This window comes from Arachis duranensis, chromosome 8, assembly GCF_000817695.3.
Source record: "Arachis duranensis cultivar V14167 chromosome 8, aradu.V14167.gnm2.J7QH, whole genome shotgun sequence".
NCBI classification, from domain to species: domain Eukaryota; kingdom Viridiplantae; phylum Streptophyta; class Magnoliopsida; order Fabales; family Fabaceae; genus Arachis; species Arachis duranensis.
The window spans coordinates 37,390,842-37,406,269 of record NC_029779.3 but is presented as its reverse complement, the minus strand read 5'-3'; the positions used below and the strand labels follow the sequence as shown (position 1 = coordinate 37,406,269).

Below are 15,428 nucleotides of genomic sequence, written 5' to 3'. Positions count from 1 at the left end.
CATTGCGTGCAATATTAATTTATGCAACAATGCTAGCTATATACAAAAACTTAATTATTAAATCAATCACCACCAGCGGCAGACCCATATAATGAAAAAGGGGTATCCCTTACAAATATTTTTAAAAAATACTAATACTTATATATTTTTTTGGTGACTATACTAATACTTATATATAAATGTATATATTTATCCCTTGTTATATTATGTTGCTCCAAAATAAAATATAAATGATCTTTTTGTATTTTATGTTAGAAAAATATTTTGTGAAACTTAACATATAATAATAATTATATTGTTAAATTTAATTTATTATAAAAATTAAAAATAAATAAATAAATAAACTAAAATAATACTGATAATTAATTTTATTATATTAGTTAATTAGTTAATAATTAAATTAAAATTTAATTTTTTAATTAAGTACAACTTAAATTGTCAATGATTTTTTAAAAATATTATTTAAAATAAAAAGCATATTATCAATTTATTAATATATTATATTATATTAATATTCATTATTAAAATGATCTTGATTATAGTAATTATTTTGGTTAAACAATTTATTTATACTATAAAAACAGTAATACATAGATTTAGGAACGGATGTACGTGTATAAGTGTGGGAGCAAGCGCTCCCACTACAATTTGAAAATTTTTTGAGCAGTATATGATAATAAAATTTATTTGCTTCCACTAAATTATTGAATTTGACTCCATAATAATTTTTTACTCAATTTTTGGTACTTCATAATCAATTTAAGAAATTTATATTAGATATTGTTAAAATGATCAATTCTCAATTTAAATAAAATTTGTGTTTTTTTTTAGAAATCAACTCGAAAGAGTATTATTTATTTTTTTATATTAGTTTTAATTTTTTTTTCTATAACAACCGCATTAATTGAAAGAACTTTTTCAATTATGAATTTGAATAAAAATTGGCTTCTAATTGTATAATTGTATGAGAAGTAAATTTTTAAATATATATATATGTGTAAAAATAATACTATACATTCAAGTCTTTTTATGAACTAAGTCTAATCAAGTAAAAGCATAAGACTTTGAATAATGTTAGTCATAACTGATTTTAGACTAATTTGGTTGGATTTATTTAACAAAAAACTTGAATATGTAGTATTATTCTATATAAAAAGAGAGATATTTCGATTGTATTATGTCATGACCCGAACCAAGCCATGACTGGCGCTCAAGGGACAAGTCCCTCAGCAAGCCAAACGACTAAATTTTCAGAAAAACGGACAGAATCTCTTCTGTTTCTAGGACCTTACCAACATAAATATTAACTCCCTGTATTAATAATAAACCTCCATTTCCAAGAAAACAACAACAACATACTCCAAATTATATCCACAACCAAATATATCCAAAATACGCATCATATATATATCAAGTTGATAACTAGAGTATATAGTTAAAACCATAAGTCTTACATAACCAAATCATAATCACTACCTAAACAGTTCAAGATTCAAAATAACATAACCCACACGAGGATCCTGCCTGTGACATATGGAGCATTGACATAATCTAGATTTTGAGCAAAGGTTCCATTACATAATTACTTAGCCCTTGGAAAGAAGAAGGGCTCACCAAAATGACTAAGATCTACTGAGGGGCTGGTGGAATGGAACCTGGAATGACTCCTGTATCTGAAAAATATGAGAATATAATAGGGTGAGTTTTGCAACTCAGTGAGCAAACATTACATCTATAACCCACACGAGACAATACAGAGTTTACCTTGAAAATTATATTTCTTTTCGAAGATGAGGAATTCATATTAATTAATTATACAAACATTAGATAAATAGTTAAGCGGATGAACTGAAATGGGAGTTCTCATTCCAGAAGTCAAATCAAATCAAATATTACACATCTAGGGCGGCTCCACCTCTAAGGGTAGCCCTTTCCTCTAGTGTGCCCGTACGGTATAACAGATCCAACGTGTGGCCTACACGTTAGGCTAACAACGCCCCTGCTAGCTGAGGTCTGAGCCAGATGCATCTAGGTTAACGTCATAACCGCCGTTAACTACGGTTTTCTAGTCAGAGTCTCCCAAACCAATCCAAACCAAATCACTTATAAAAATCTCTAGTGCTTATAACATACTACTAAATTCCATAGCAAATCAATATATATAGGATTGCATACTAAAATTTAATTAAAATTTACATAAGGTCAAATAAGAAAACATTTATACTTTACAAAATATATAAATATCATCTCGTGTGTATTTTTATAAAATTGTCGGATTTTGCTATACCCACAAGTATAGGGATGCTAAAAATTTGAGATATAGCTAATTATTGAGTCAAAGAGTTACCTTGAAGCCTCAATAATAACCAGAACTCAAAAGTTGAATACTTTTTTCACTAAATAGGTTGAAGCTCCATGATTTAGGATTGTGATAAAAGAAATTTGAATGAATAAAATAAAGAAGAGAAGAGAAGGAGAAGGAAGTAAAATGAAAGAAGTGGATTTAAAGATAGTGTATGATTTCAAGAAGAAGAGATGAGAAGATGGAAAGGGAGAAGAAGAAGAAGAAGAAGAAAAAGAAGAAGAAGAAGAAATGAAATTGAAAAAGAGGGAGAAGGGTTTCGGGTAAAAGAAAATAAGTGGGGCTGGGGAGGGGGTGAGTCACGTGACTCATTAAACCCCTCCTCCTTTTTTTTTTCTTCGGTTATAATATATTATTAAGAAAAAGATTATTCAATTTTTTTTAAAATATAAAACCTAAATAATAAAATTTTAGAGGGTAAAGTATATTTTTTGTCCGTGAAATTTGACAAAAGTTTTAAAAATACCCTAAAATTTTATTTTGTTTCAATTTTGTTCCAAAAGTTTTCGATTTGCATCAAATATATATCCCCTGACGGCTAATTTTTCAAAAAATTTAAGACTAATTCAACAACAATTTCATAAGAATAACTCTCAACACAAGCAAATTAAGCATAATTTTCATGCATTATTGTTAGATTAGTCTTAAATTTTTTGAAAATTTAGCCGTCAAGGGTATATCTGATGCAAATAAAAACTTTTGGGACAAAACTGAAACAAAATAAAACTTAGGAGTATTTTTAAAATTTTTGCCAAAATTCAGGGATAAAAAGTATACTTTACCCAATTTTAAATTATATGTTATCATTTAAATTACTATTTTATTGTTTTACTTTGTAAATTATATATTTTAAAGACTAATCATATTATATATACATAAAAAATAATCACATGTATACATATTGAAATAAAAAATACAAATTAAAAATAAATTAAAAATACATATATTTATATATAAATATCTAATGATTAATGAATAATTTGATAACTGATTTTTATGTACACATAATATTTTTATTATAAAAATTATTATTATAAGCGAAATCATTATAAATTATTTTTTTATTATTTTGAATATTATAATGTGTGTGAAATTATCTTTTTCTTATTTTAAATAATATAATAAGTAAGTATGTATATATTTTTAGTTAGTTTTAATTTAAAATTTTAAATATTTTTAACCAATTTGAGTTAGTCGAGTGATTAACTTACTTGTCCATTTAAGTAAGTGTCAAAAATTTAAATGATGTCTCGTATGTGTAGTAGTTTAATGGTCAATTGCAGATCCTAAATAGAACTCAAATTAATTTTTAATTTGTTGGATATTTTGAGAATGAAGTCAAAAAAAATATCTATACCTAAATTTTACTATATTTATGTCTTTATCACTAAATTTTAATTACTAGTATAAAATATATCTGAGCGAACACACAAATTAATCTTCTAACAATTAACTACTGTGCAATAAGAGAGAGAGAGAGAGAGAGTTAGGGAATTGCTATGGGAACATGAACAGTTCATCAGCTAACATGATTTTAATAATTAAAAAAGTGATTGTAACGTTTATTATTTGTTAGACATGTAATGAACCGTATCCAAACTCCTAGGTAGGTTAACATGTTCAATAAATGAACTAAACTAATGTCACTAGCCACAGTAGCAAGTAGCTATAGAAGCTAGCTAGCTATATATAACAAAATAAGGTTCAAGAAGATTATTTAAAATCAGATTAGATATAAAAAAAAATTAAAAATTAACAAAATTTATTATTTTTAGTCAATATTTTTAATTATTAATTTAACTTTTTAATTTAATAATTTAATAATATATTTTTAGCTTATATTTTAATTATTATTGGCGAACTGCTAACAAAAAATAATAAATTTTGTTGGTACTGTAATATTGTTTTTAAATATAATCATGTATCCAAAATATTTGAAGACCTACCAATATATAGACCTTGATCTTGCTACATAGATCATAGAGAAAGTTGAACAAAAAGAAAAAGGAGGGTTTTGAATAAACAATAAAATGACATTATTGCCCTCACTTCACTTAATTAATACTTACATATATGCTAGTGATTGATGATGATATTAACTTATGGCGGTGCTTGCTTTTGTGTGCTGTTAAATGCACTCTTGTCCTCTTCCTAAAACTTGGTAAGTGATCTACATTTACAAACAAATTGTCATTAAAAAAAAGGTCCAATTAGTGAAAGCAACATACATTTTTCTCTCATTAATTCTGTATGAGGTTAAGCAAAAGAAAGGGGTTAACACAACCCTGATTGCCTTTCTTAAGCTCTAGTTTGGTTGACTCACCAGTCACCCCTTTTGTTCTGTTTTAAGTGTATCTTTCGGATATGATAGTGATATGCAATTACAAAGTACAATGCATGCAATTTTAGGGGCATTAATTGCATGATATAGAGGATATATATGCAAGATAGTGAAGCTTCATTTCTCTCCTAACAAATTATAAAGTTAGTCAACCAAATCATCACATCCTATTATCCAGAGTCAAGAAAATTAGCTGAAAGAGTTTAGGGTTGATTTCAACAATATATAGCACAGAAGTTTTTTTTACTCATTTATTATTGGACTTTTTAATAAATGAAATAAATTATTTATTAACCAATATAATAAAAAGGTACGTGTATTTTTATTATTTTTATCAATGATAATGGATAAGTAATAAAACTGAAAAATATAAATATTTAAAATAAGATATATTATTAACTAACAAATTTTATTTATTTTTTAAAAATCTTTGTTATTGTTTTACCGATTTTTAGCAAATTGAAGTTGTTCAATATCTAAGTTCTAGGAGTGAAACCTATTTCTCTTTGTGAGTATCAGTTTTTAAAAGTGCATCAAAGATTCTTTCAATCGATTAAAATAACAAAAGAAAATCTGAAAAGGAAAGCAAATAAATTTAAAAGTAAAATGAATGGAATTGAAATGAATAACATTGAATTTAAATAAAGCAGTAAATTGCCTTCAATAAAATCAAAAATCTTTTGAAATCAGATAAAATAAAAAAACTTTTGAAATCAAATACAAAATGCTGAATCTTAAAAGAAAACTGAAAAAATAAACTTGCTAAAAAGATAAATTTGCAGGAAAGATAAATATGACAAGAATTTCAAAAGAAATTTAAAATACATGGAAGGAACCTTACAAAAAAGAAAACTCTTAGCAGACTCAGAAACTCGCTGAGAATATGAATGTGTGAGTATTTTCTAGTATGAGATTCCAACCCTTATTTTTTCAAATTTTCAACTATTTAAATACAATATTGTGTATATGTTCATTCTCCTAACAATCATTTTTTTATCTTTCTGAAGTTTTAGTTGCCATCGCCATTATGACATACATGAAGTATATAACATAACTAGCTGGTAAACAACTAAAAGCAGCAAAATGTTTAACGGGCTTCAATTTCGTTGTAAAAGATTAATCTTTCAAGGTTTTAGCATGTCTAAAGACTTCGGGAAACTGCTAGTAAAAGTAACAGTAACGAACATTTACAAAAATGTTTTGCAATCTATTTAATTTGAGGAAATGGATTAATATAATCTCAATATTAAAGTACAAAAGTTATGTTTCCCCTTTCTACAAAAATTGAGAATCATTCCTGGGAAATGTTTAAAGCACAACTTGAAAATTGCACAAAATCTTGAGAAGATGCAAGACATCATTCTAAATCATCGGTGACAAGTAACAATCATTGCAGAGTGATAACCAAACAATATATACACTTTTTACCATTTACAGAAATCAAACTAACCACTGTTAAGAGGCCAAATGAATAAAAACTCCTAGCTGGTGGTGTTATCTGGTAAACGTTTCAGATCCATTTCAACTTGGTGGATTGTCCATTGCATATTCTCCAATTTCTGCACACCACCAATCAGACAATTTAAACAAGATCATCGCTAAGGAGTATTGATATGAATTTTAGCTCCTGCTTTCTCAGAGTTTCAAGTTTGTTCAGCAGATGTATATGTCTCCTACAATTTCTTATTGCTGTCCCAAATTTTGTGAGGTTGATATATCTTAATCTAAAAAATGTAAATATAAAATATCATAAATTTTCAGCAAAATAAATCACCTTTACGATGTCATGATACTGCCTTGCAATGTTGTCAAAGTGAGGATCAACACCTTGGTATTCACGCAAGCGAGTTACCTGGTACAATTGCCAGAATACCAACCAACACAAATATGATGAACAACCACAACAATGGAGGAAAAGACAATCCATAAAGAGTCATGAACATAATAATACTATATGACTACCATTTAGCTGCAATCACATTCCGAAACCATTTAAGAGGTATAATTAAAAAGAGACCACAAGCTAGGTGTTTAATTTCCAAAATTTTCAACCATGGAACTGGAGACATAGGGAGTAGGAACATACTGCTTTATTATATGCAATCGATGCTTCTTCAGTTGCCTCAACAAGATATTTCCTGAGATAAAAAAATGGATAAAAGATAGTTGATTAATACTATATCAAGAACTGCTTATGAACTTACAGAGGTCATCATCTGTACCTTATCTTATGAAGCGCAGGTATAGAGTCCTTTGTATAAGTTTCAAGCAGGAGAATATGTTCCAGAACCCTGATATGTAATGGCAAATATATCTTTTATTAAACAAACAACTTTCTACCAATAATAAAAATAATAAAGTCTAATTTACTCTGGAAAACCTCTCCAGTTTCACTTAATTTTCACTAAGACCGGTATCAATTAAACATTTCTAATCAAGCTCGTATACTGTACAAATGTTTTTCATCAAGTACTTCTAGATTAAAAATAGTCGTATACCTGCACTCTGCGAAATTTTTTACAGTATTGGGTCTTGATGACAATACTTTTTAAACTAGAGGGACCTGGTTAAGAAATGTTTGTAATATAAAAACATGATATAAATATTTATCTATAGGTACTTAATTGAAAAATTTAAGGAAAATAGAGATTTGATTATAAACTTTAAAATACAATAACCTATTTCAAAATTGGCTGAAATTATAAAGACCTTCAAAGTAATTGAACCAAAAAATAATATGGAATACAAGGCAAACCAGCTATTCTGTCAATTGCAATTTATGTCATTTTTAACTTTTGATGTTTCGAAATATCTGTTCATGTACAATATTTAGGTAACATTAATTTTTGAGAAATGTTAGGTGACCGTTATTTATTTATTTATTTATTTATTTTGTCTTATATTTGAACCACTAAAAGTGTTAGCTCCCTAGCATTCCCATTATTTTTTTTTTCATCCATTTATAACCCTTGTTCAACAACATGCACAACAGATTCTGTTGCGGTTGAACAGCATGGAAGAAGGTTCAAGGCACATTGAGGCACAATGGTGACCGGCACAAAATGCAACCACCTGGTTTGGCTGTGTAGGTGACAGCGACCACAGGGTCATCATCCAGGAAAAACAAAACGAAAAGAGCCATTCATGGTGGACACTAGTGGAAACACAATGAATAGTGGCAGAACAGCAAGGTGCGGTGATGGGAGCACAGGGTGGACAAGAGGCTACCAGAATAGTCACAGCCGGGGAAGCATCAAAAAGAATGTTGGAGAAGTCATCAAAGAAATAATGTGGTGAATAGCCAATCATGGATCTTAAAAAGAGACCGAATAAGGAAATTTTATAGATGAAGACTAGGAAAAGCTGAATTTCAAATGACCCCTACCAAGAAAATAGAGTTGCAACTTGTCTTTTTACCAAATGACTCACTTCTGTGATTTTCTATTATCATCTTATCATTTCAAACCAAACCCTCAAAGCAAATTGATATTGGATAATCATGACATCATAAAGGGCGTATTTCAAAAAACAAACCTCAATTTTGCACTCATGGTCTCACATCTTTTACAGAGCCACGTCTTCTGCAGCTCATCCTACAAATACATTGTCACATTGGGAAAAATCAAGATACAGCCTTAACTATCAAATCATGGATTTTATCATATTATAGTCACTCACATGTTTATGCTGATGATCCAACTTCAAATCCTTAACAAGTTTGATAAGCACTCCAAGTATCTGCTCTAGGACCTGACAGAGAATAACGTTGTTAGAACTGGTATCCAATTAGTACAGTAGAGAAATGAAAGAAAATCCACTGTATAGTGTACAACTCTAAGAAAACTTGAGAATTTCTCCTCCCCCAAAACACGCCTATTCACCAGACATAATCCCTCTCCACCTAATGAACTTCCTTCAATTCAACCCCAACTACTAACTAACTTTCCCGCTCAAACTGAGTGATAAATCAATGGGCTCATGTCAGTTGAAACTCACATCCTCCCCTTTTTTCCTACTTGGCCCTAACAATTTTTTTCAATATGTAATCATCATGAGCATTCTGCCAAAAAGCAAATCTTAAACACTCATTCACTCTCCCTCCCTCCCTCTATAATGCATGTGTCCACACAGATTCAGTAGAGCTACGGAAAATGCATCTGTCTGCAAGAAAGATGGTGGTTGTAATAAATGCATGTTTGTACATTATAATATTCAGCAAATTTCCTATCTGCAGAATATAGATCATCTCGCAGTGCAGCTTCTTCTCTTTCAATCTCCTCAATCAACAGCTTGACCCTGGAAAAAGAAGTGATATGAAGAGCGTGAAGTCATAATCATGGATATGTACAGTATGGAACTTACATATACTGAATCATGCAATCAACATATTAATGCTATGTTACTCACTTTATAGAAATTTCATTCAAAGCTTGAATGTTTCTGGTTAGCATAAGACATAAGTAATGGCAAATATAAGCTGTGATCACCTAGAAACCTAAATGAAACAGATTATTTTTAAAGGGAATAAAAATCCTCTATATTTGTAGTGCTAGAGAAACCAAGACTTGCATAACATTGATACCTGTTATTCAGACCAACAGAAGTAAAACAAATATTGAGTATTGATAATTTCATTAACACAATACAATCATTACATAAAACGTGATTGATATCTAACTTCGTACAACTTCTTTAACAAGTATCCAGACATGACTTTGCGGGCCATTGTATAATGTCAAGGTCGACTGTCTAAAAAAACTAGCATGTCCTAACTCTGATGACATATGATTCAAACAAGGGTTTAGATATACTTGTAGGTCCAATATATAACAAAATTGCTTTATTCCATAAAAATGTTCTTTGGGTAAAAATCAATACAGCTTGCCAACTACTAAAAGAATTAAGGTAATTTCATGAGATCAGACCTTTCTGGAAGCCGAGAACTTGAACTTTGAATTCCTGATGATGAAGAATCTGAGTGAAGAGAAAAGGAAATCAGCTGGCAAAAAAATCACATGCCAAACCATAAAAAAGATTATCAATTAACCTCAAATCCCTATATAAGATCAGTAATATGCTGGTCAAACTTACCATTGTCATCCAAAACAAAGGCATTGGACAATTTATCACATTTCAGTTTCAAGTGGGCCTCTATCTCACGTGAGAGTGACATGTGATATTCTGTCATATCCTAGAAAGCATGTTTCATGTGTCAATAAGGAAAACATAACCAAGTGAATCACATCAAAATATAACCTATCATAGAAAGTCCTTGCTTAGAAGCTGATTTTCATATTTTGCTAAATAGCATACCACAGATAATGGTGTTTGTTGATGTTGAGTTTGCCGCAAATAAGCAGGTGTAATACCAAGAAAACGATTAGGTACACCACCAACTGCAGCTTCCACTGAATCCATAGCAGCAACGGAAGAATTAATCCCAGTAACTGAACTGTTTGGAGTAGCATAATTAATCGAAGTTGTGCTTGAGTTGTTCGTGGTGCTGGTGTTGGTACTGTCAAGGGAGCTTCGAGACATTACACTCAATTTTTCAATATCCTCAGTATGGACTTCTCCATCTTTGGAGATAAGAGGTAGCCTCAACCTTTGGGCTGCTTCAGCCACAACCAATTGATGCTCCAAAGTCTCATAAACCTGATACAGATGGATATGTAACTTTTTTGTTAAGTCAATGAAACATATTCATAACATGACAGAAAAATATACAAATGTTTCTATAAGAACTAAAAAAAGTCAAGGTTCAATTTGGTCTCTGAAAATGGGCACTCTTTATTTTAGTACTTTAAATAAATCAATTATTGAATCTCTAACATTCCGCAAGTCATTTCAATCCCTGTTTGGTCAACCATCACAATTTTGTTTGAGTAACAAGTTAACATATCATGTAATGTTGACCAATGGTGTGGCATACAACACATCATCAATCAACACTACATGGAAAGCTATGTGACATGCTGACATGTCCTTTGATGTGACACCTCAGCAAACTATGACTGTTGACTAATCATATACTGGCCAAGGACTAAAATGATCTATGAAATATAACTTCAGTCCCAAATAGTTAATTTTGAAATTTCAAAGACTAAAATGAAGCACACTTGTAATGTTAAGGTTCAAAGATATATTCTTAGGACTATTAAAGCCAACTAACAAAGAAGCACATCTTTACCATTGCCAAGCAAATATTAATCCACAAGAAACACATTATTTAAGCTAATTCCTCTGCTAACAATAATGAATAGTATCAATAAGCAGAAGATAGACCCACATCTCATTTACAAAAATTCAAAATATTAGACTCAGGCTTTATTTGCTAAACAAACTGAATCAAGTAAAAGACTACCAAATGAAGCTCACGAAGAGGTGGCATATCTATTATATCTATTATATATAATGGGGATATGCGAGAGACTTCGTGCATAACTTTCTTTCCTAAAATACCCTTCATTTTATATAATCTATAGCAAAGAATTTTTTTGGTTACACAAGACCTATTGATTAGAGTGTAAGCCACTCACCATCTTAACTATTTCCACATTTGTTACTTTTACACACATTTAATATATAAGTGGGTAGTGTCTATTAATACACTAGTTTATTGTAACTCTACATTCCAATTTCCAACAAAGAACATTGGTAACTAACGCCTGAAGACACTTTCCACCTCTAATAAATTCAAGAGTGATTTTCAATCTTACATAAATGTGGCATTGCAAATGGGATAAGGGATAAATAGCTACCAGTTGTTCCAAAATCCCCCATCTTCTGTTTAATTATATTGAGAGCTTAGACTTTATAGCACCTGTTTCCTCATTTACTTGTGAAAGAACCTCTTAGATTAGAGCTAGGTAATTTCATGAAGAACTCAATAGTATCTTTTGTTATCAATTTCATAATACCTAAATTAAAATCACAGTATCTTAATTATACTGATGTTCAAATATCAACCCCTGTAGCCTATCATTTAAGTTATGATAAGGAAGGAGACAATTCATGTAACAAACGATTTCCATAAGGAACAATTTGGTAGAGCGCAACCGTTCTCTCCATATACATAACATAATGTAAATATTACAGGACCAAAATTGACAGAGTTACAATTCTAACAGTTGTTTCGAAATTAAACTAGCTTTCCAGTATAATAACTCAAAACCTGAGGGGAGTTCCTTAACCCAAGCTGAGGATAAAGACCGCCAGTATCTCGAAGTCCACCAAGGCTAGACATTGAAATGGCTTGCTGATACTCTTCCACCATAGCAATGGCCTCAGAATATATTGCCTGAAAGCGTAACCAACACACGGTATCAGAACCACATATCAGTAAACCCCAATGCATCCTCTCATGCTAACTTTTCTCATGATTATGACCATCTCTTGTGGAAAAAGAGACAAGACAACCCTTCCAAGAGTTTGTGGATCACACCATCCAAACATTTAGACCCAAGTCAAAATTGGTTTTAGAAAAAATCTCAATAGCCAGAATTGTTTGCGAACAATCAAGCACAGGAGCAACATAGCACAATTAATAACCTTTAAATGAATCAGATTGAATAGGTCATGCCACTATGTCATTCAACCACCACCAGAATTTCAAAAAACAGAAAAGAAAAATGAATATATTATAACGGCTTCATACTATTGCTATTTTTTTTAATCACTTTATAGATACAAATATCATAGAAAATAGAACTAAAACCCTAATTCATTCTATAGAAAACACTTTACCATGGCTTCCAAGGAGATCGTTGTAAAGAGGCTTGGAGATGAGAGATCCATCAGGAGCCAAGCAATGGCGCTCCAGCTGATCAACGACCTGTGTCACATCAGCAGGGAGGTTCTGGCCGTGGAGCCCCTTCACCATTGATGAGTTCAAAACGGTGACGTTTTGGTGGAATGGTTGGAACTTGGAAGGCGACTACTCTTTCAGATTCAGTCAGTTACTATCACTGTTGTTGAAGAGCTTCTGAATTTGGAGTTCAAACGTGAGATTCAACGGCAATTCAACTTGATCAATTTTTTAAATTTAAAAACTAAAGTATCAATCTTTCAAGTCACGAAAATTCCCTCCTTAGTTGTTGTCTTGTTGGAAAGAGAAAATGACGAGAGAGAAAATGAAAAAAAAAAAGAGGAAAAAACAAAGATAATAAGTTTAAGAAAGCATGCTAAATAACATTATATCAATATCCTATAAAATATGAATTAATTATACTATGTATAGGGTTTAATCCAAAATTGATCATCAATTAGGTACTAAATATAAAAATATATATTTGAAATTTTATAATTTTTTTTAGGATACTACTATAAATAAATTTAATTATTCATCTAATATAAACTAAAATGTTCTATATTATGGTGATTACTATAATTTTTTTTAGATATTGTTATGATAAAGATGTGAATGACCACGTATGTTTTGAGTAGACTAACCTTCTCAATATTGAAGGAATCAATTCTCAAGAAAAATTACATTTAATAAGGTTTGACAAAGTAACCTTATGTATGTATATAAATAGAGGCTTTTCCTCTAACGAAACACACAGCAATAAAAATAAAAAGCAATTCTCTCTTTATATTAAACTTTTCTCTTTCCTCTTTCATACGCTACTAATATATAATAGTAGTAAATATATAAGTTTCTAATATGGCACTACTTGGAAAGTAATTTTGGAGAGTCACCATCAACCCAAATTCTCTACTATCCATAATGCTAAAAGGAAAATATTTTCGTTATACAACCACACTCACAGCGGATAAAGGATCACAGGCTTCTTGGGGTTGGCAAAGTCTGCTAGAAGGAAGAAAAGTTGCAGAAAAAGGTATTTCCTGGAGCATAGGTTTGGGTTCTAATGTGCGTATATGGTATGATCCTTGGTTACCTCCCCCATACCCATTTATTCCTAATTGCAGCAACAACACAGATACAGGAGTCTACTGGGTCAAGAATTTACTTACAGTGGATCGGCAATGGAAAAAAAAGAGCTGATAGAAAAAAATTTTCCGCCGGAGACAGCAACCCGTATCCTCTCCACTCCGTTGAATGCCGATGGTGTTGACAAGCTCCAGTGGATCTGGAACAAAAGAAAACAATATGATGTCTCTACAGGGTACACGATAGCCTACAATTTCTTTCATGTTCCAACAGCACAACTTTTTTCTCTGTTGCAAAATCAGGTAATCTGGAAGCAGCTTTGGGGATTAAAGATTCAAACTAAACTTCAGATATTTCTATGGAGGGCAATTCATGAAAAATTACCTGTGATGCATGTCATCCACCGCAGATTTTTAACCACCGTGCCACTTTGCCAAAGATGCAAAGTGGAAGATGAAACAATCACCCAATGCCTCCTTCACTGTGGCCCTGCCTTAGCGACCTGGGACACCCTGTTTCCTGCTGCGACTGTTGATCGAAATGGGTCTTCTGATTTCGTATCGTGGTGGCTGCGGGTCACAACAAAAAATCAGGGCGGCGTTGAGACACTTGCTCGAGTTGTGATTGTCTGCTGGGAAATTTGGAAAGCCCGAAATAGAGAAGTGTTTGAAGGAAAGAAGACTACAATGGAGGAGATAACTAATGCAGTGATGCGTACCATTGAGATGAAACTCAGATTCAGCACTTATCCTCGTGTCGTTCCCTCTCTTGTTAGCCATCTGTTTTGTTATGTCACCTATAGTGGGAATTTCCAATTGCTTTTTGTTTGTACCTCTTTGGACACTTGTTTCTTTTCTTGAAGAAATAAAATTTAACTTACCTTTGGAAAAAAAAATATATAAGTTTCTTCTATTATTATATTAAGATAAATTATATTGGTAAATAACAAAATTAGAGTCTTCTATTTATACTTATTTACTTTATATTTATTATATCTTCATCAGTTATTTATTTTACAACACGTTATCAGCACGAGACTCTGATCAAATTTTTAGGAAGACTCAGAAAATGGCAAGGATATATAATGAAGATGTATGCCTTGCGAATAGTGCAAGTTCGCACACCATTCTCAAAAGTGATATATATTTTACCCATCTTATGCCAAAAGAAGAATATGTTAATACTATTATTGGCTCAGGCAATGTGATTGAAGGCTCCGGAAGAGCTATAATTTTGTTTTCTGGAGGAACAAAATTCATAATAAATAATGCACTATTGTCTACCAATTCTCTTAGAAACTTATTAAGTTTTAAAGATATTCGCCGAAATAGATATCATATTGAGACTGTGAATGAGGAAAGTTATGAGTACTAATGTTTCATAACTCATGATTCAAATGAAAAGGTTATATTAGAAAAGTTGCCCTCACTTTCATCTGGGTTATATTATACCAAGATTAGTGCAATTGAATCACATGCCACTGTAAACCAGAAGTTTATTAGCTGATGAGCGGATAATTTATACGCTTTTTGGCATTGTTCTTAGGTAGTTTTTAGTAGGTTCTAGCTACTTTTTAGTATATTTTTATTAGTTTTTAGGCAAAAATTCATATTTCGGGACTTTACTATGAATTTGTGTGTTTTTCTGTGATTTCAGGTATTTTCTGGCTGAAATTGAGGGAGTTGAGCAAAAATCTGATTCAGGCTGAAAAAGGACTGCGAATGCTGTTGGATTCTGACCTCCCTGCACTCGGAATGGATTTTTTAGCGCAGCAAGAGTCCAATTGGCGCGCTCTCAATTGTATTGGAAATTAGACATCCAGGGCTTTCCAG

General features: G+C 31.2%; 1 protein-coding gene across 3 annotated transcripts; it reads right to left on the bottom strand.

The window, feature by feature from the left end:
- Positions 1 to 4,408: 4,408 nt before the first annotated feature.
- LOC107462556 (AUGMIN subunit 4) lies at positions 4,409 to 12,801 on the bottom strand. Of its 3 annotated transcripts, XM_016081163.3 has the most exons (13): positions 12,450 to 12,456; positions 11,878 to 12,003; positions 10,017 to 10,358; positions 9,795 to 9,894; positions 9,629 to 9,677; positions 8,906 to 8,999; positions 8,382 to 8,453; positions 8,238 to 8,296; positions 6,926 to 6,994; positions 6,790 to 6,841; positions 6,478 to 6,555; positions 6,154 to 6,262; positions 4,409 to 4,532 (listed from the first exon to the last, which is right to left on the bottom strand). In XM_016081163.3, the coding sequence occupies exons 1-12, from the start codon at positions 12,450 to 12,452 to the stop codon at positions 6,185 to 6,187; spliced, it is 1,122 nt and encodes a 373-aa protein (XP_015936649.1). In that variant the 5' UTR covers positions 12,453 to 12,456; the 3' UTR covers positions 4,409 to 4,532; positions 6,154 to 6,184. The 3 variants fall into 3 exon arrangements, with proteins under 3 accessions (XP_015936649.1, XP_015936650.1, XP_015936648.1); XM_016081164.3 differs by lacking the exon at positions 4,409 to 4,532 and having other exon boundaries at positions 5,913 to 6,262; positions 11,878 to 12,035; positions 12,441 to 12,801; XM_016081162.3 differs by lacking the exon at positions 4,409 to 4,532 and having other exon boundaries at positions 5,915 to 6,262.
- Between the last annotated feature and the right edge of the window lie 2,627 nt (positions 12,802 to 15,428).